The 22652-nt window shown below is 35.8% G+C and overlaps 1 protein-coding gene and 1 non-coding gene across 2 annotated transcripts in view; one reads left to right on the forward strand and one right to left on the reverse strand.

The window, feature by feature from the left end:
- The window catches only part of LOC101134179 (uncharacterized), a 95004-nt gene that overhangs the window by 2658 nt on the left and 69694 nt on the right, over positions 1–22652 (forward strand). The window contains exon 3 of the transcript XR_010129215.1: positions 17575–17712. This is a non-coding gene — a transcript (uncharacterized protein). The remainder of the gene's footprint in view (positions 1–17574; positions 17713–22652) is intronic.
- On the reverse strand, positions 1565–6322 carry LOC101131991 (olfactory receptor 6M1). Its single transcript, XM_004052316.4, has one exon. It carries the CDS (start codon positions 6320–6322, stop codon positions 5381–5383), a length of 942 nt encoding a protein of 313 aa, XP_004052364.3. The 3' UTR covers positions 1565–5380.

A 22652-nucleotide genomic window follows, 5' to 3' on the forward strand; every position in this document is an offset into this window, starting at 1 on the left:
GGGACAGTTTGTAAATAATAGAAAGTATAATTGCTCAAGTTTGCTGAATACACTTCTCTCAAAAGTTTAAGGTTTGTCTCTAAGGTGGAAATCAACAGAAAGACAGATGGCTGAGACCAGTGATACTAAATTCTCAATATTGTGACCAGCTGTCTACAGCAGCTGTGGCCTCTCCCACAAATCCCTTGAGGACAAGAGCAAGAACAGGCGTGCTCTTTGTTACTGGCCTTGGAGGACAACCTCAATGTGTGCCCTTGATGGGCTGAGTTGAATGATGCGAAACATACCAAGACTTTGCTTGCATGTTAGAGAAGGTAGATCCATGACTGAAAGTAGCTCAGGTTCACCCTGTATTGACTTCCCCAGTGGCATAAAGAAGCATGGAAGGAATCCAAGGAGAGCAACTCAGGGACAATAGGAGTATTTGTTCCTAAAACCCAGAGCCACAGGCCTACAAGGACTTCATGCCTCTCTTGGCTATATCATTAATGTCTTAATGTGGAAATTGTAACAGAGGAAGGGCATCTGTCTTTAGTAGTAGGAGAGCCCAGACCTGTCTTACTGCATAAGCCATATATGTGCAAAAAAGAGAATCCAAAGATTCTTAAACGGTTTTAACTGGTTCACTTATATCCAAAGCACCAAAGCACCTGAACCCTAATATATTTTGATTTGAAATGTGTCATAGACTATAATATGAGTGGTGACCCTCACCGCACCTTTCTCCATAGTTGTGCAACACAGTGAACTTGCTAATTGCTTCTCCTCTGATTGGAAAAGGAGGTGAGTTGGATGGGTGGTGTGTGTGTGTGTGTGTGTGTTTTGCACTCCCTCTTGGAGAATGTTACTAATGAAACTTAATTTTAAATTTAACCCTGAGAGGAACTAGAATTTCTTTATGGTATTTAACTATGAAAACAAACAAATAAGTAACTAGATGTTTAAAAGGCACAGCATGAAATTTCTAGCAGTAAGACAGGAATTTCTAGCTGTAAAGTGGAAATCCTGGTAAGTTCCAGGATTAAGAGAAAGGATTTTCAGTTTGCCCTTGAAATGGAAGCATCATTGTATTATCAAATCTTTTTTCTCTGTTTTTTTTTTTACTTGTGTTTGATATTGAAAAACCAGGAGTTAAATACCTAGAGAATTTTTCTAATATATGTTTACCACTTTCAAACTTGTAAGGCATTCTTGAATACTCGATTTCCATGTATTTTAATGTAATCTTACTCTTCTTTGTCTCTGTATTACGTGGGGCAGTACCAAGTATGTACAACACTGTCTCAGATGTTTTTTTCATTTTACTCAAAGAACAGTTGCATGAGCTAGAAGGTATGTGAGAGTTCTTAAGAGCAGCAAATTCATCATAGATATTCAAGTATACTCTACTGAATTATCTAATGCTACCTGACTTCTGTCTTACTTATGTGTATTAGGGGTCCCAGATAGAGGCTAAAAATATGTGACACACTGGTGGACAAAGGAATCCAAACTTATTTTATGTGAGAATTTTGGCTGGAAAAGTTGAGCACCTGTGAGAAGCACCAGGGTGGGGAGGATCATCTGGTATCTGTTTCAGATATTGATTATCTAACCAAGGCAGGGATTTATTTCTAAAATTATAAATAAAAGAAGTGTGTGAAGAAAATGAAGGGCCCACTGAAAAATAGTGCCTAAGCCACCTTATATCTGTGCCTCAGTAAATAAGTAGGCATAATGGGGATTCTCCTAATTTCTTCTTTGAATACAGCTTAGTGTCTCTGCCTATAGCAGGAATAACAGCAGATATAGCGGCATACCTACCATCTCAGTGGTTTGGTGTTTTGAGATAATTGAAAGACAGCTCCTTTGTCACTGACATCAGTTTCTTACAGGGGGAATAGACTGCAGTAATAGTGAGGAAGCTCTGCCCTCAGGTGGCTTCAAAGAGTGTAAATCAATGAAGGGTAGCCAGAGCCAGATAATATTGAGAGTTCATAAGTACATAAGAAACATCTCTTGGGGATTCCAAGAAACACTTGGTAGAAATTACTTGCTAGTAATTGCACAGGAGAGCAAGAGCTTATGGTATGCACCTAGGTGAGGTGAACAAGGGCCAGTGACATTTGAAATTTTATTTTGGCCTTTGCACAGATTGGTGTGGCCAAGAAGAAATTCGGTCACATCTCCTACCTGTTATCCTGTGCGCAAAGGAAAGAAGAATGAATGAAAACTATCTTTTATAGCCATTTTAAAAATAGATCATGTGCATTGTATTGAGCCAAATAACATTTCCTACAAAGCTCTTCATCTAATAACTTAAAGATATGGGATCATCATGGCCAACTCTGTAAGACTAATGGATGCTAGCAAAAAATAAAATAATACAAGAAAGACATCTAAAGTTATAAAAGTGTGCAGGACAAATGAAATAGTTATGATGACAATAATTATGATATCTACTATTTGAGAATATTTATATAAGAAATGCTTTAAATTATTTTAAATATTAATAATTTTTATAATTGTTAAATCACTTTACAGTCTAAATTCTTGGGCACATAGCTATTTAAATATTCTTTTCCTGTGAATTCCCATCATTTCCAGATTGGCTTCTTTTGATGATTTTCTTTCTGGTTATGTATCACAATATCCTGCTTCTTTATATACTTAGAAATTTTTGTTTGGATGCTGGATATTGTGATATTAAATTATTAAATTATATATTTACTTGTATTCTTTTAAGTTGTGTTAGACTTGGTTCTCCTAGGCAATTACTTGTGGACTAGTTTGATCTTTTCAGTCTTGTTTTGAAAGCCTTTTAGGAAAAAGCTAGGTCTGTCTTTGCACTAGAGATAATTTATCCCCCTTACTCTACCTAATACCCTAATATTAAAAGGTCTTTTTACTCTGGCTGAAAGAAACATAAACTATTTCTATCCCTATGTGAACACCAGAAATTATTTGGCCTGTTGATTTCTCGTGGATCCTTTCAGATCTTCAGGTAATTTCTTTTCATGACTGCTTAGCTCTATATTCAGCCAAAGTCTTCAGGGGATCCTTCTGCCTATCTCCAGAGTTCTATTTCTATGCAACTCTTTCATTTCTGGTCGTCTTGCCTGTAACTTCAAGTTGCCCTGGCCTCCCCAAACTGATCTCTATTTTCTTACTCATAGAAACTTCCAGCCTCTGTTTGAATACTCCCCATAGACTGCAGGGGAGGAGACCGCACCCAGGTTGCAAACTGGAGCACTTTTAAGGCTCACCTTGTTTTGTTTTTCTTCTCTCAATAATTGCAATCTTGTATTGCTTGTTAGACAATGTGTGAAATGGTTTGCTTTATGTATTTTTGTCATTTTCTAGTTGCCTAAGTCAAAAGATAAAATCAAATATCTGTTACTCCACCATGGCCAATATCAGAAGTATTAATTCATTTATTTTTACAATTTATCATTCACAAAATTTTCTAGTATATTCTTTTCTGTCAAGCTAAAATGTGAATAACTTAGGAGTGGAGATCATGTCCTGTTTCTCTTTGTATCATCAGCATCTCCCATTAAATTTTACACAGGGCCCTAAAAAAGATAAATAATATTCATTCAGCATTTCTATATCATACAACTGATATAAGTGCTTTTAGGTTAATCCTACTTTAGCCCCACACCGTTGAAATTCTCATTTTGTAGATAAGTAAGAAACTGAGATACAGAAAGTTTCGATAACTTGCCCAGGATCATAATTCAGGTGTGCTCAGCACATCTTCTATGAATAAATGCCTGACTGACTAATGAGTTCTGGGGAAAAATGACCATATATATACAATGGTAATTAAACCATACAGTTAAACTGAAACTTTTTATTTGTTTATTTTTTTTTAGAGCCAGAAAGAGCCAGAGAGATTTAAATCACAAAAGATTTAGGTGACCGAGAAAAGGACCAACAAATCTGGCCTTTAATACAACTGTTGGGAGCTCATTGTCTAGCAAGTCTTTATTTTATTGCCAAATGCCCATAAAAAGATACCAAGGGAGCTATTTCTAGTGCTTCAGCAAAATAGAACAACTTATAACTGGATGACCCTCAAAAACCTCCAGTTCAATAGGTCCATCCCTAAGAAACCCCTCCTCTTTTCCTTTCTTTTTTTTTTCTTCTTCTGTTTTTTTTTTTTTTTTTTTTTTTTTAGACGAAGTCTCACTCTGTCACCCAGGCTGGAGTGTAGTGGCTTGATCTTGGCTCACAACAACCTCTGCCTCCCAGGTTCAAGCAATTCTCATGCCTCAGCCTGTCGAGCAGCTGAGACTACAGGCATGCACCACCACACACAGCTAATTTTTGTATTTTTAGTAGAGACGGGGTTTCACCATGTTGGCCAGACTAGTCTTGAACTCCCGACCTCAAGTGATCTGCCTGCGTCAGCCTCCCAAAGTGCTGGTATTACAGGTGTGAGCCACCGCGCCTGGCCCTGTGTTCCTTTTCTCATCAAATATCTTTCTTTTTCACTCTGTATAGCCAGAGGCTTGGTACCTTCCTGAGTCATACCTCTTTTTCTCTCACTTCTCACATCATCTTTACTTGATCTGGCCAATAGAGGTTAAAACCAAGTCTCTAGAAATATTCAAGAGTGCCTAATAAGAAAATATTTTTTAACTTTACATGCCTTACTAAAAGTAGTGATATTTTATTATCTATTATTTTATTTAAAAATGGAGAGAGACATTGAGGACCGGATAAGTTGTAGCATGGTCAAAATCTGTGGAAAATAAGTGAACTTAGCCAGGACTAGAATTGGAGATCTCTGAATCCCTGTTAGGTTTCTTTCATGGTATTTTAAAACAAAAACAAAAACCAAACAAAACAAAACAACAGAAAAGCGAGGTCTCACTCTGCCACCCAGGATGGAGTGTAGTGGTGCAATCACAGCTCATTGCAGCCTCAACTTCCAGGGCTCAATGAATCCTCCAATCTTGGCCTTCCAAAATGTTGGGATTACAGGTGTGAGCCACTGCACCCAGCCTCCCTTTGTGGTATATGCAAGATACTTCATGGATTGAATTTTCTCCCAGACATGATCAGAGTTTTCCTTCAGTTTGGCATGATCATTGCTCATCCTGGGGCACCGTCTCAGTTTCTGGCACACCAAACACCACTATAGTCATGCAGAAAGAATGTGTTGAAGATAAGAAATGTGTGTCATTGGGGGAGGGCTGGGGTTTGGGGAGAGCATTAGGAAAAAGAACTAGTGCATGCTGGGCTTAGTACATGGGTGATGGATTGATAGGTGCAGCAAACCACCATGGCACACGTTTAACTATGTAACAAACCTGCACATCCTGCACATGTACCCTGGAACTTAAAAAAAATAATAAAAAAAGAAATGTATTTAATGTGGTGTATACCAGTGTCAAGTTTTCCTTTGTATCAAGGTCATGATTCTGTTCACTGTCTCTCTCAACACTTCCTGTACCTTCTCATTCCTCAAGCTGTAGATAAAAGGGTTCAGGAGAGGGGTCACCACTGTGATGAGGACAGCGGCCACCTTGTCATAATCCAGTGAGGAGTTCTGATTGGGTCTCACATACACAAAGATGTTGCTCCCGTAGGCAATGGAGACAACAGTGATGTGAGAAGCACAGGTAGAAAAAGCTTTCTGACGGCCCTGGGTGGAGGGGATACACAGGATGGTAGAAATTATGTACACGTAGGACCCAGTAGTGAATGCCAGGGAGCTCAGGATGACAAGGGCAGAGAGGAGAAAGTTTATCTTCTCAATGAGGTGCGTATTTATACAGGCCACCTGAAGAAGAGGGGCAATGTCACAGAAAAAATGATTAATTTCTTTCCTACAGTAAGATAGCCTTGTCACTACAATGGTTGGAAACAACACAGACAGGAAGGCTCCCACCCAGCATCCCAGAACCAGCAGAAGGCAGGCCCTGCTGTTCATGATGACCGTGTAGTGCAGTGGGTCGCAGATAGCCATGTAGCGGTCAAAGGACATCACCGCCAAGAGGATAAACTCCACCGTCCCCAGAAAGAAGTAGAAATATGTTTGGATCATGCAACCAGCAAAAGATATGGTTTTCTCTTCTCCTAGGAGGCAGGCTAACAACTTTGGGGTAATGACAGTGGTGTATAAGATATCCAGAAAGGACAAATTACTGAGGAAGAAGTACATTGGAGTTTGCAGGCGATGATCAATCCATATCAGGGAGATGATGGTGATGTTTCCTGTTGCTGTTAATGTGTAAGTTACCACAAGAACCACGAAGAGAGATATTCGAATCTCCAGGAGAGCTGGGAAGGCAATTAGGGTGAATTCAGTCGCAGTGCTCCAGTTTCCCATGACAACTACTATATGGTGGGCAGGGTTTCCCTGAAGAAACAAGAAAAGGAAAATCAGCTTAGGTAATTTTGTAAATATCTGCTGAGAATGTATTGCGGAGAGTGGCTTATATTGGGAGATGTAGACCTGGCATGTAGTCCTCTATCTGCAAGTTAATTATTGTGCCACATTGGGAAAGTCAAGATACTATTTAGGTACATGTTTTTTTTTTTTTTTTTTTTTCCTGTAAAATGACGGAATAAGGCTGGATAAAAAAACTCAACTTCCTTCTAGTTATAAAATTCTATTCCTTTTCATTGATGAAATTTCTAATCTTTTCTATTCTTTTGGCTTCATTTTCTCAGCTAAAAATGTGCTAATGTACTGATGTATACTTAATCAGAATACCCTTCTATTATTCTGGTTTACAGTTCCTGAGTGGCAAATCCTTTAGAAACGTAAAGTCTTTTCTATAACAAACTTTCTTTCACTTTGGTGGTTGTCATTTAATAGAGGTTGATTTAGTTTTTGCTACATTTGTAGATATCCAGAGTCTCCAAATTCTTAAAGTCTTTCTCTAGCATGTATAGATCTGTGAAAACAGTCCAGAGATTATTTAAAGGAACAGCAGCTGACGGTTCCTGTTAATCATTTTAGATGACACCTCAAAAAGAAATAATGAATGTCTCGCCCTTAGATTATGCTTTTGTGTCTAAAACCTACCTTCTACAAGTTCTGTGCAGTATCTAATATGTATCATATATCTGGTTGATCATTTGAGAGCACCGTATATAGTGTGATAACATCAGAGAGGCACAAATTATATACAGGAAGGCAACATAGAGGTAATTCACCTCACTTAATTTACTTTGTCAGCCGACATCGTGAAACTGTACTTCAAGATCATCTAGTTTGTTCTTTATCCCACAATGTGAGAAATGATTATTTTGCGGAGACCTCCCCATTTTAGGTAGAAACCAGCCCATGCTTGAACTCTGACCTTGGTGCTTTATTTATCTAGAGATCACTTAGCACCTCCTTAATAAATCCTTAATAGATAAGTTAGCATCTCCTCCACTCTGCTACTGATCGTGGCCACCTCTTTTTCTTTTTCCAAACTCCCCCTGCACTTTCCTCCAAGATAAAAAAAGTTTACCCTCTTATTTAATTTTTTCTTTTTATTATACAAGAAAGACATTTTTAGTGCAAAGAATTAAAAAATGCAAGTGCAGAAAAGAAAATTATAATCTGTAATCGAACTTCTTAGAGATACAGTGACCTTTTGGTGTATATAGTTTTAGGCTATTTTAAAGTTCAAAGTACATACTTGTGTATCTAAAATAAATCATACTAGGAGACTATTTTGTAATTAGCTTTTTTCCTTTTCCTTTCTTTCTCTTTTCTTTCTTTCTTCCTTTTTTTTTAAAACAATTTAGCATCTTTCCATGTCAATTCCTAGAAGTCTTCACAATCATTTTTGAGAATTGTATAGTGTTTGATTCTATCAGTGGGACTGTGATATATTTAGCCAGTTGCTTAATGCTGAAAATTTAGATGGTTTACATTTCTTGCTTGTATAAATAATGATCAAATAAATATTCTTCCACATAAATTTTTTGTGCACTTGTCTTATTAATTCCTGAGAATCTTTTCCAATAGGATGTTTGCCCTCACTATTTGTTACTCAGTACAAAAACCCAAGAAAGATTTATTCTTATAATATTAGATTTTACTTTACTAGAGCAGTTGATAATGTAAAATCACTTACAGATCTCTTTCATGGGTTCTTAGTCTGAGGGAATAGTTCTATATCATAGCTGGGCTGGGGTAGCTGATGCCTCAATAGCATAGAAATACTGTGCTCTTTTTTTTTAAATAAATCTTATTTTATGCTCTGAACTTCAGTTTTCTCATCTTAGAATGCTGGGCTGCACATTTAAAAGGTCCATTAAAGTCTTAGAGTCCTACTATCAGTACTTTTTGACTCCCTGACCCACCTCAAAGATTGTAACTTTTTTTATTCTCCAGTAAATAAGCTTCTAAATTATTTGCTAAGTTACTGCATAAAAGTGGCTAATCATGAATAAATATACTAATATAATAGCATGGGAAATTACATATGAACTTTCTATACAAGGCATTTTGTTATCTGTTTTTTGTGTGTCTTGTATTATTATTTCCATGGGGTTGTTCAGCAGGCAAATTATATTTTACAATTTTTTTTGGTTTTTAATAAAAATAGATATTTATTGAGTTTTTAGTAGTTGCCAGACATGATCGAAAGCAGTTTACTCTTTTAATTTTCATTATAACCTATGAGATAAGCACTACCTTTATTCCTATTTTTTTCTTTTACTTTAAGTATATTTTACACTTTAAGACTCAAGTATTAATTAGATTAATGTGAGATAGTTTAAAGAATTGGGTTCCAATCCTGGTTTTTACCACTTGCAGCTCTTTTTTATTGAATTAAATTCGTCACCTCTGAGTCATAGCTTCTTTATCAGAGAAATAAAGATAATTCTAATGTTCAAAATGACCTGCCATGAGGTTTAAATTAAATCATATATGTGACAATACCTAATAGATTCTTGCTAAAAAAATTGATTCTTTTAAGAAAGGAGATGAACAATTAACACTAATTGTTTCTTATCTGAATTAATAACAGTAAGTCATGAAAAGATTAATTTTTAACTGAGGAATATTTCTAATGCATACTTAACCTAAATCATTCCAGATTGGCTTCTGATTCCATTCATTAAGAATATTGAAAGATTAGAGCGACTATACACAGAAAAGTAAATTTAACAAAAGTTATATCATATTAGTAAATAAACATACACAAAAAAGTATACTTACATTGCATCAATTATATAATGTAAACCTTTCCTGTTTTGTATGTGCAGACATAGGTAGAGGCTCAAACTTTATCATATATAAATGTATGAATTAATTCATAGCATTGTATTTTGTACTTTGAATTTATTATTATTTTTGCTAATTCTATTTCTAACTCATAGAAATATCTCTCAAAGATGAAATAACCCTTACTAGGCCACTGACCATCCAACCCCATAATGAATCCTTCTGATTAGCACTCTCACTGCATATGCATCCAGCCATTGCTTGGATGACTTGAAGTCATCCAATCACTGAGTGGTTAGTAAATTACTATCTTGCTTTACCACTGGCTGGATGAAAAACTCTATCTTGAGTGGAAAACTCTGGTATGTAACTTCCAAATACATGTTCATGTACTGATTTTATGGATCAAATACTAACCTTTTCACCATGACAGCCCTTCAAACACCTTTATGTTCTAGATATCCTCCTTGCCCTACATTCCAGTGAATTCAGCACAACACAAATTCTAGAGTCTGTTTTTGCAGATAAAGAAGGTAATACCTGTGGTAAGTAAGTGGCCTTAAAAACTTACAGAGTAGATAGATCTTCCTCAACTTCCATTTATGGAGGCTGAAGCAGGAGGATTGCTTGAGGCCAGGAGTTTGATATCAGCCTGGGCAGTATAGCAAGACCCCATCTCTACAAATATTTTGAAAAAACTAGCCAGGTATGGTGGTGAGCATCTGTGGTCCTAGTTACTCTGGAGATGGAGGTGGCAGGATTGGGATTGCTTGAGCCTAGCAGTTCCAGGTTGCAGTGAGCTATGACCATGGCGTTGCACTCCAGCTTGGGCAACTGAGCGAGACCTTGTCTCTAAAATCAATCGATTAATCAATCAAAAACTATTAAGTCTTAATTCTCAGGTATTTTTCCCCATTCAGAGTGACTATATTTTGTCTTTTTGCTTAATTTTCAATTATTTCAATTATTCAGTAACTGAGTTTTTTGAATATAGAATTTCATACAAGCAACTCATCTAGATGTGGCTAAATGGATTTCTTCTTAAGCATACTTACCAAGTGGTGGCTCAGTGAAGGGAACTCAGTAAAGTTTTTGGTGTTTCATTTTACCTTCATGACTATTAGACTCCTTCCACTGAAGCTTTTACTCAATGATCTTGAATGTTATAAATGTTTCACCAGATTAAAGGTGACTCGAATTTTTTTTAACTACTTCTTTCCTTTTCTCAGTAGAGTAAAGCTTCCCTTCCTTTCTTCTGTCAGTTTTTGTTAAGTAAGTGGATGAATTATGTTTTTTTCATGGGTTTATTTGCCTTAGAGATTTAGATGAGAACAGCTCTTGGGGATATGGGTCAAAAGAAGTTAATTAATATTGTTATAAAAGAATGTTGGTTCTGAACTTCCTAATCACAAAGTTTTAGACTCTACAAATAGAGCAGTTAGGGATTCCTTGGGGATTTTCCCAGACATTTTGCTTCTTCCATTTAAAGAGAAAAGAATACCTTAAAAATAATCTATAAGGAAGCTAAAAGCATGGAACGCTTTTCATCCTTCTTAAGTTTATTGATATAATCGGAAATATTCTACAACAGTAAATGTTCTAGAGTTTCAGATACTATGTACTACCTCTCTCTGTCTACGTCAGCATAATTTTTTAAAAAGTTCCAGTTGAAAATAGGGTCATAGTAAATTCCACAATGTTTTTCCTCCCTGTCCTTTCCCTGTTGAAAAAGATGAGCCGTTGTGTAATAATCACATCATGCCATTATCAAAACACCTCATGTACCCCATAAATATATACACCTACTATGTACCCACGAAAACTAAAAATAGAAAAATTGTAAAAAGATGGGCTCTTGTACAGAAGTCAGCCTTGTACAACTCTGTTCTTCCATGCTCTTGACCTATCTCTTATGGCTACAAACTTTCCATAAGTTTCCACTGTATTCTCTGATTTTTTTTAATGAAAATTCTTTCAAACATTTTTTACTTAACTAAAAAACCCTCTTTTTTTTTTTTTTTTTTTTTTTTTTTAAAAACCTTAACAGTAACCTGACTTTCACTTGAGGACACTGGTTCCGCTGAGTTGAACGTACATCCTTCTTTCCATGTACAAGAGCGGTAGAGTTACATAGCTGCAGGGACATTATAACAATATAACAATATTATGTAGTTTTATATTTATATTCTATCAATTATATATTATGTGATATGCTATATGACATACATTACATGAGTGTACAATGTGTTTATACTTTTATATATAAATTTGTTATGTAAGTATATAGTATATACTATATTATTAATTTTATAATAATATAATAATTTGTTGTTTTTGTTATTTTGCTCCCAATTTCTGCTTTCAATAAGAAATTATTTCTCTGATTTCTGATAAAACTCCTCTGAGGCTCATAGCATACAATCTTTTGTATTTTTCTGGTATACCATCTTATAAATTTTCTTTGGTTCCGCCATTTATTGCCTAAGTTTCAAGAAATAAGCAAATAACTGCTATAGAGCCTTCAAGTAAGACCATTCTGGAAGTCATTTTTTAATTGACTCTTTCAGTGGTTCATGTGAACAGCTTTTGTCAGCTGTTTTGATTTGCTTTTGTTGATATTCAACCTAAAACTTGAATACCTTTTTTTAAAAATAATCTCAACTTTTATTTTAGATTTCAGGGTACATATACAGGTTTGTTACATGGGTATGTTGCGCGATGCTGAGGTTTGGGGTATGGATGATTCCTTCACTTGGGTAATGGGCATAGTACCCAATAGGCAGTTTTCCAGCCCACACACCCCTCCCTCCTTTCCCCCCAGTAGTTCTCAGTGTCATTATTCCTATCTTTATGTCCACATGTACCCAATGTTTAGCTCCCGCTTATAAGTGAACACGTGGTATTTGGTTTTCTGTTCCCGTGCTAATTCACTTAGGATAATGACCTCTGGCTACATCCATGTTGCTGCAAAGGATATGATTTCATTCTTTCTCATGGCCATGTAGTATTCCATGGTGTATATGTACCACATTTTCTTTATTCCACCATTGATGGGCGCCTAGGTTGATTCTATGTCGTTTGCTATTGTGAATAGTGCTGCAATGAACATATGTGTGCATGTGTCTTTCTGAAAGAACAATTTTATATTCCTCTAGGTATATATTCAGTAATGAGATTGCTGGGTCATATGGTAGTTTTAAGTTCTTTGAGAGTCATATGGTAGTTTTTTTTAATATATATATATATTTTTTATTATACTTTAAGTTCTAGGGTACATGTGCACAACATGCAGGTTTGTTACATATGTATACATGTGCCCTGTTGGTGTGCTGCACCCGTTAACTCGTCATTTACATTAGGTATATCTCCTAATGCTATCCCTCCCCCCTTCCCCTACTCCCAACAGGCCCCAGTGTGTGATGTTCCCCTTCCTGTGTCCAAGGGTTCTCATTGTTCAATTCCCACCTATGAGTGAGAACATGCGGTGTTTGGTTTTTTGTCCTTGCGATAATTTGCTGAGAATGATGATTTCCAGCTTCTTCCATGTCCCTACAAAGGACATGAACTCATCATTTTTTATGGCTGCATAGTATAAGCTGGGGCTTTTTTAAGGTGTTACTTTACTTTTTTTTTTTTTAATTATACTTTAAGTTTTAGGGTACATGTGCACATTGTGCAGGTTAGTTACATATGTATACATGTGCCATGCTGATGCGCTGCACCCACTAACTCGTCATCTAGCATTAGGTATATCTCCCAGTGCTATCCCTCCCCCCTCCCCCCACCCCACAACAGTCTCCAGAGTGTGATATTCCCCTTCCTGTGTCCATGTTATCTCATTGTTCAATTCCCACCTATGAGTGAGAATATGCGGTGTTTGGTTTTTTGTTCTTGTGATAGTTTATGGTAGTTTTAAGTTCTTTTAGAAATCTCCAAACTGCTTTCCACAATGGCTGAACTAATTTACATCTCACCAACAGTATATAAGTATTTCCTTTTCTCTGCAGCCTTGCTGGCATCTGTTATTTTTTATTATTTGAACTTTTATTTTAGGTTCATGGGTACATGTGTAGGCTTGTTGTATAGGTAAATTGTATGTCATGGGGATTTGGTGTACAGATAATTTTGTCACCCAGGTATTATAAATAGTACACAATAAGTAGTGTTTCCATCCTCACCCCCCTCCCACCCCCAATCTCAAGTAGGCCTCTGTGTCTGTTGCTCCCTTCTTTGTGGCCATATATACTCAAAGTTTAGCTCCCACTCGTAAGTGAGAACATGCAATATTTGGTTTTCTGTTCCTGTATTAACTCACTTAGGATAATGGCCTCCAGCTGCATTCACGTTGCTGAAAACGACATGGTCTCATCGTTTTTTGAAGTTGCATAGTATTCTATTATGTATATGTACCACATGTTTTAATCCAGTCTACAGTTGATGGGCATTTAGGTTGATTCCATGTCTTTGCTATTGTGAATAGTGCTGCAGTGAACATACTTGTTCATGTGTCTTTATGGTAGAATGATTTACATTCCTTTGGGTATATACCCCGTAATGGGATTGCTGGATTAAATGGCAATTCTGTTTTAAGTTCTTTGGGAAATCTCCAAACTGCTTTCCACAATGGTTGAGCTAATGTATACTCCCACCAGAGGTGTATAATCATTCCCTTTTCTCAACAACCTCTCCAGCCTCTGTTATTTCTTGCCTTTTTAGTAATAGCCATTCTGACTGATATGAGATGGTATCTTATTATGGTTTTGATTTGCATTTCTCTAATGGTTAGTAATGTTGAGCATTTTTTCATGTTTGTTGGTCACTTGTGTGTTTTCTTTTGAAAAGTGCCGGTTCATGTCTTTTAATTATTTTTTTAATGGGTTGTTTGTCTTTTGCTTGTAAATTTGTTTAGGTTCCTTATTGATTGTCCATATTAGATCTTTGTTGGATGCATAGTTTGCAAATATTTTCTCCCATTCTGTAGGATGTATGTTTACTCTGTTGATAGTTTCTTTTGCTGTGCAGAAGCTGTTTAGTTTATTTAGGTCCCACTTGTCAATTTTTGTTTTGTTGCTATTTCTTTTGAGGACTTAATCACAAATTCTTTGTCAAGGCTGTTGTCAAGAAGGGCATTTCATAGGTTTTCTTTGAGGAATTTTATAGTTTGAGTTCTTACATTTAAATCTTTAAAAAATTTGAATATCTTAATCTTATTTCCAATGATTATTTCCTCTTAAGTCATCAACTCCATTTTTGTAAATTAGATCTTGCCATTACATATAAATAATCTCTGAAATGTCAAATTCTAGGGTACCAATTTTGAACTATATTCCTCTAATTAAACAACTGTTTCTATGCACTTATTTCATGGCTTGGTCCAGATCTCCAGCTGATAAATTCCCCCATTTTCTAGCAGCCTTTCTGCATATATATATATTTATATATACACACACGCACACATATACATATAGATAGAGCGATATTTTAGAAAACTACATATATATATATATATATATACATATGAAACAATTTTTTTCTTTCAGTATTTTAAAGATGTTACTTCACTATCTTCTGGTTTGCACTGCTTCTCACAGGAAATCTGCTGTTAATCTATCTTTGTTTCTTAGTATGTAATATATCCATTTTGGTTTTTTTTCTGCTTTAAGATGTTCTCTTTATCAATGGTTTTAAGAAATTTGATTGTCATGTGGTTTGGTGTAGTTTTATCCATATCTCTTTTTCTTGGGGGTTTGTTGAGCTTCTTGAGCCTTTGAGATTATAATTTTTATCAAATTTGGAAAATTTTTGGTCACTATTTTTTCAGATTTTTTCCATTCTCATTTTACTTCAGTGACTCTAAGTGGGATTTGCTTGAAGTTGTACCACATTTCACTGATATTCTGGGGTTTTTTTTGTTTTATCTTTTCTCCTTTAGGTATTGTTTTTATTGGTATGTGTTCAAGTTCATTACATTTTTCTCCTTCAATGCCCAATCTGTCGATAATTTTATCCTGTGTAATTTTTCATCTCAGACATTGTACTTTTCATCTCTACTTAACAACAAATGGAATGTAGACATGGTAACAGTCTCAATGTCTTCGATAATTCTATTGTCTCTGCCATTTCCGGATCAATTTCAGTTGATTGACTTGTGAGTTTGTTTTCCTGCTTCTTTATATATCTGTTAATTTTTTGATTGGATACGAAATGCTGTGAAATTTGCCTTCTTGGGTGCAGGATATTTTTGTACTCCTAAAAACATTCTGAAGCTTTCTTCTGGGGTGTAGTTCAGTTGCTTGGAGACAGTTTGATTATTTTGGATCTTGTTTTCAGTCTTTGAATAAGTTAAAGTACTCTTAGAAGACTATCACATCACAAGCACCTAATAAGAATGAGCAGAGAGAGAGACACACACAGAGATTTTTATTGCGGGATGAGCACTTCCACAAGTGGAAGCTGACACAAAAATGACAGCCTATGGGAAATATACATCCCCCTAATGTCACTTCAAGCGACATTGTACAATGACATTAAGGGGACATTGTAAGCCTTAAGATTTTAGGTGCTACATTGACATCTCTAAGCTCCACAGGGCCTAAGTGAGTTCCCCTGCTTTCACCAGATATGCCTCCACCCGGCAGCAGGAAAGCCTCGCCTACTTGGCCATTTTTCCTATCAGTCAAGCCAACTGCACCCCACTCAGTATTCAACCTAACAGGCTTCCATCTCCTGCCAGCCCAGCAGCTGTTCACTCTGCCCCGAGTGCCACTGCCGTGTCACCCTGCTTGGGATGCAGTGTCCTCCTCTCTCAGCTGTGAATATATGTAACTGATAAACTACTCTCAACTTTATCTGTCCGTCATTGAGTATCATGTATTTGGCCATCTCTAGAATCATGGGGTAGAACAACCTCCCTCACCAATGGGGTGAAGGGAGTGCCACATTTCAATTGTGTGTGTGTATGTGTATGGGGTACCCAGAAGTAGTCTAAGTTGAGGAGCAGTTTAGAGGAATTCTGATAAGAAAATACCTAAGAAATACTGAATTAGAATAGTGGTAAATTAGATAGGATGGCATCAAGTGACTGCCTATAAGTAATAATTGCCATTTAAACACTTTGTCTTCTCCATACTTTCTATTTTAGATATCCTCGCTGCCAAAACCCAGACCAATTCCTCATTCTTAACTATTTATGACCACAAGACACTTTACTTTTAGGGAGCCCCATATAATGGAGATAAAATGTGAGAGGGTTAGTCTGGGGTTCAGCGCAAACCTTTTTCATCCATTGGCAAGCCAAGGATGTTATTTTATGATGAATACATTTGACTTTAACAAACATTTTCACTAGTATTTTCCTAATCTTTCCTCTCTCACCTCCACAAATAATCTTGGTGTCTTATATGAAGTGTATTATAACCTGTTATTCTCTATATTATATTTATAGATACTCTCTTCCAACATTGAATACGTGTTTAATGACTGTTGGCTGAATGGAAAGCTAGACACCATAGGGGAAATGATATTAAATTCTCAGACAGAATGACAGGTTCCAGTGCTGACTCTCTTACTACCTAGATTTTAAAAAATTCTACTTCACATGGGCCTCAGTTTTCTCATCTGTAAAATGAAATGTTTAAGTAAGATACTCTGTAAAGCCCCTTCTGCCTCAGATCTTTGATTTTATGTCTTTATCTATGAGGGATAGTCCCAAAATTACCTTTACTGCGATTTTTACAACAAAGGGAAACAGTATTGTATAGTAATTAAGAGCATGGGTTTTGAAGTCAGATGGTTCTTGGTTTGACTCCACTTAACACCTGAATGACTTTGGGACAGTTAACATCTCAACTCCTCAGTTGTTTCATCCATCAAATGGGGATAATATGAACGCCATAGAATTATCCTAAAAGTGAAATAAGATGAAGCATGTGAGGCCTTTAGCAGGTTTCCTGACACATGGTAAGTGCTAAGTATCTGAGTTACCGATGACTGGGGCTAAATAAAGGTCATCCACTTTCTAAGCATTAGTGCTTGAAAGACAGACAATGTTTAATGTATTCTCATAAATAGGAATGCTTTGCTTCTGAAACACTTGTCTAGGATAGACTGCTGATGGGTTTGTAATTGGAGTTATAGTAGGCCTTTATCTCTATAGATTTATGGAGAAATAAATTTCTGTCTAGAATTAAAGTTCTTAATTTGTGTTTATAGATCTCTCATACATATTAAAGGAGTCTATGAACTTGTACTTGCATGAAAAAATTTGAATTTATGAATATTTGTGTTTTTTTTCTAGAGGATAATTTCTCTCAATGGGGCTTATGTAATTTTGTTTCTGATACTGCTATTGTTTGTTATCTTGCTCATATTTTGTGTTCTAACTCTTCGTGTTTTGTTTCTTGAGACAGGGTCTTGCTCTGTCACCCAAACTGGAGTGCAGTGGTGTGATTATGGCTCACTGCAGCCTTGACCTCCCAGGCTCGAGCAATCCTCCCAACTCAGCTTCCTGAGTAGCTGGGACTACAGGTGTGCACCACCATGCCCAGGTAGTTTTTAAATTTTTTTTGTGGAGATCGGGGTCGGGGGGCTTCTCACTATGTTGCCCAAGCTGGCCTCAAACTCCTGGGCTCAAGCAGTACTTTCACCTCGGCCTCCTACACTGCTGGGACTACAGGCGTGAGCTACAACAACTGGCTGTGTGCTAACTCTTTAATTAAAAAACCCAGGCACTGCATTTTGAATACTTAAATTTTCTAGCCTCATTTTATCACATTGCCATTTATAGACTCAGGAAAGCCAGAGGACGGTGAATATAGAAATAGGTACCTTGGGAAGAAGGTAAAAAGAGCAAAAGTGAAATAGAATCCGGAAGATTAGAGTCTATAGAGGTAATTACACATAGTACTGCTATACAAATTATGAATGGTCAGGAAATAATATGACTTCTGAGGAGCTTTGCAGCTTATGTCATGCTGTTCTATCTGTAAATGTGCTGCCAGCCTTATTATAACTTAATAAGTTTCAATATACAAAATAACTTTATTTTTTAGTTACGTTAAGAATTCCAGGGAAGCCTGAAATTTTATGTGCTGCTTTGACATAGTTCATTTTTTGTATTTATCCACTTATTGTTTGTTTCTTCATTTATTCTTTCATTCATTCATTGAATTCCTTTTCCATGCCAGATGTTTTAAGGACTTTTTCTCTGGTATCTTCTTCCTACAGACATTTGACTTCTATGTCTCTTTAGTTTAAATACACAACTATCCTTAAGTATAATTTTTCTTCTGGCTTTGTGAGATGGACTGCATAGGTAGGTAGGTAGGTAGATAGATAGATAGATGATAGATAGATAAAACTTCTATCAGAAGGCTCATCAACCTCCTGATTAAACAATGTTTGAATAATATATAAAATTTTAGGGACAGTCTCACAACTCTTTCTTGAGTTATAGGCAAAGATCATGTCTGATTTAGGATGCATCTTGCCCTAGACCAGATCAGCAATTACTCAGTTGAAACAACAGTGACTCTTCTGAGAAATGCAAACGTTTTACAAAACATTGATTAGCAGACATGCTAATAAATACATGATGATAAATCTGAAAATAAACATGGAGAAATATAATCAATCCTAATCCCCTTATCATGATCACCAATGTTAACATAATGGTTAAAGTCTCTTCTTTCTCTCCTCTATCTACTTCTTTTTGGGAGAATTGGCACTCAACTTTAAGTTTCTTCAGATGGGTCATTGTCTGCAGACTGATGCTTCTTTTGCCTACTTGTTAATACTTACAATTTGGGTATTGCTATAGAATTCAGTTCCCATGATGGAGGAATACACTATATGAATAAATAGCTTGTGTTTTGATGGTCGGGATTCTTATTCTTCCTGGGCATCACTAGGTACTTGAAAGATATTGCCTCGATTCTTCAACAACAGTCATCACACTCACTGTTTTAGCCAAAAGCCAATGTCCCTGCTGCTTATCTCAAGGGTAGAGGCCAGCCACTATCATAGTCTGTTTTCTATTGCTATAAAAGAATAGCATAGACTGGAAAATTTATAACAAAATAGAAACTTCTTTAGTTCATGGTTCTGAAGACTAGGAAGTCCAAGAGCATGGGATTGGCATCTGGTAAGGGCCTTTCTGCTGTGTCATAACATGGAGGAAGCCATCACATAGTAAGAGGGCAAGGGTGTGTCAGCTCAAGTCTTTCTTCCTCTTCTTATAAAGCCACCAGTCTCATCATGGGGACCCAATCCTGATGACTTTATCTAATCCTAATAACCTCCCAAAGGCCTCATTTCCAAATACCATCAACTGGGTTTGGGGATTAAATCTCTAACATATGAAATCTGTGGGACACATTTAAACCATAGCTATTACCCAAATGTCTAAATGTCTCTTCCCAGTTTCTACCCTGAAAACAAACTCTTGACCCTCTCATATACCTTATGCTTTAAAACTGTGTACTGAGTATTTTTAGAAGTATCTTCACTTCATCTCTCCTGTTTGTGAGTTAAGTTGGTCTTTCCTCTAGTCTCATTTTTCACTCTCAACATGTTTTCTTTCTATGTTTGAAAATTAATTTTTATTTTTTAAACTAATACAAACACATAGTTAAAAGTGAATAAATGCTAACATTTTTGTACAGAAAAAAAAGGTTTCTGTTTCTTCTCTCTACTTCTCAGTCCTTTTTTCTCATTGGAAATTATTATTTTTTTAAATTTAATTTAATTTTAAGTTCCGGGATACATGTGCAGGATGTGCAGGATGTGCAGGTTTATTGGAAATTATTTTAAACATGCTGGTTGTTTCTTCTAGTGCTAGCTTCATATTTCTAAATAAATGCTTATGCTGTTCTTTCTTATCAAATTTACACATTATCTATTATTGTGCTAAAAGAGGACTTTTAACTTATTTGTTCACTTTCTTTCTCTCATATCTGCTGTACAGAGATACCACAATTTTTAATTGAATAAACTATGAATTTTTATAATATTATGTTATGCCAATATTGTTCACTGTTGATCCAGGAAGGGTATTATAGTTGTTTCTTTTTTTTTGAAAGATACATTTAATTAAAGTTATCTCATAATTTTTTCCACTCACACTGTTTGCTATCTACTATTTGCTTGTTTAGCCCTCAAATTCTACAACAACTTTTAGCAAATAATCTCTTCCAATAGCCCTCTGCCCTATTGTTTCTCATTATCTTCTGGAACTCCAGTTACCTGTGTATTAGACAATTTGACATTGTCTCACAGATCTTAGACACATTTATAAATTATTATTTTTCTTTATGTTTCAGTTTGAATAATTTCTACTTTGTCTTTCGGTTTATTCATTCTTTTTTCTTTTGATAAGGCTATTGAATTTTCAATACTGTGTATTTGTTTCCAGTATTTTGTTAGATTTATTTTAATATTGTATGTCTTTGAGAAAATTTTACCTCTTTTTATAAATGTTTTCCATCTTCTTCGTTAGATCATTCAACATCAGAGTTAGTTTGAAGCTCTTGTCTACAAATTCCAACATCTGTGACAATGCACCTATTGGCTGATTTTCTCTTAATTTGAGGTTATTTTCTCTTTATTCGAATGTCTCATACTTTTTAATTTTATGTTTAACCTTTTTTTTTTTTTTTTTTTTTTTTTTTTTCTGAGACAGGATTTTGCTCTGTTGCCCAGACTGGAGTACAGTGGCATGATCTTGGCTCTCTGTAGCCTCAACCTCCAGGGTTCAAGTAATCCTCTCACCTCAGCCTCCTGAGTAGCTGGGACTACAGATGTGCACCACCATGCCCAGCTAATTGTTTTATTTTTGTAGAGTCAAGGTTTCTCTATGTTGCCCAGGTAGGTCTCAGATTCCTGTACTTAAGCAATCCACCTGCCTTGGCTCCCAAGGTGCTGGGATTACAGGTGTGAGCCACTGTTCCTGGCCATTATGTTTAAAAGATCAAAGTAGATAATATGTATCCAGAAAAGGGCATTATTTTTTTTCCTCTTTCAGGCCACCAAAACTAGAAATAGTTATGTTAATTTTCTTTGTGACTTTTCTCTATTGATTTCTCATCTTTCCTATTTCCTTCTTTTAGGATTCATTTGTTCTTCTTTTACTAAATTCTTAAGATGAAAGTTTAGAACATTGATATGAGACTTTTCTAATATGAGCTTTCAATGGTACATTTTTATTTTTTTATTTTATTTTTATTTTTTTTGAGATGGAGTCTCGCTCTGTCACCCAGGCTGGAGTGCAGTGGCGTGATCTCGGCTCACTGCAAGCTCCACCTCCTGGGTTCAAGCCATTCTCCTGCCTCAGCCTCCCGAGTAGCAGGGACTACAGGCACCCACCACCACGCCCGGCTAATTTTTTGTATTTTTAGTAGAGACAGGGTTTCACCATGTTAGCCAGGATGGTCTCGATCTCCTGACCTTGTGATCTGCCCGCCTCAACCTCCCAAAGTGCTGGGATTACAGGGCGTGAGCCACTGCGCCCGGCCCACTTTTCTTTTAAAACTTTACCTTAGTTGTGTCTGATTTTGTTGTATTTACTATGTTGTGTTTTTATTTTCACTCAATTTAAAATATTTTCTAATTTCCCAATTGACTTCCTCTTGGACCAATAGATTATTTAAAGAGTTTGTTTATTTCTAATTTCCTAATATTTTGGAATGTCATATACACCTTTTCATTGATTAATTTAATTCTGAATTCTCTTTTGGTCAGCAAATAGACTTTGAGTAATTTCAACTCTTTTAAATTTGTGGAGGCTTGTTTTATGGCATAGTATATGGTCTGTCTTGGTGAATCTTCCCTGTACCACTGAACACAGTATGACTTTTGTTTTGTTGGGTGGAGTGTTGTACAAATAGCTTTAATTATTGTAATTGAATTGGCTATAGGGTTCTTCAGTTCTCTGTATTCTTACTGATTTGTTTTTGCTTCTTTGTTCTGTCAACTTGTTATTGAGAAAGGAGTGGTAAAGTTTCTAATAATAATTGTGCATTTAACTATTTCTCCTTGCTTTATTCATTTTGATGCTCTTTTGTTGGGCATGTACACATTGTTCTATATTAGCGTGTTGACTTCGTCATTATATAATATTCATTTTTATCTCTTATAATATCCCTTGTTTTGAAATCTACTTTGTAATATTAATAGTACTACTCCATCTTTCTATTGACTAATCTTTGTATGGTACATATTTTCCGTTTAACTTTTTTATTGTGGTAAAATACAGTAACATAAAATATGCTGTTAATGATCTAGCTAAGTTTTTATATGTAAAGGGGATTTCTTGTAGGCAGCATTCAGCCAGATTTTCCTTTATTAAAAGATTTTAATCCATTCTTATAATTTCTGTCTTTTAATTGTGGTGTTAAGGCCATTACTTTTTAAAGTAATTATTGACTTGGCTTTATTTGAATGTACTCTCTAATTAGCTGTTTTCTATTTGTTTTATATGTTTATTAATTAT

Source organism: Gorilla gorilla, chromosome 9 (assembly GCF_029281585.2).
Source record: "Gorilla gorilla gorilla isolate KB3781 chromosome 9, NHGRI_mGorGor1-v2.1_pri, whole genome shotgun sequence".
Taxonomy (NCBI): Eukaryota; Metazoa; Chordata; class Mammalia; order Primates; family Hominidae; genus Gorilla; species Gorilla gorilla.

What these genes read in the sequence shown, in the direction of transcription:
- LOC101131991 (XM_004052316.4), bottom strand. Translation starts at nt 6,322, where the DNA reads ATGGGAAACTGGAGCACTGCGACTGAATTCACCCTAATTGCCTTCCCA.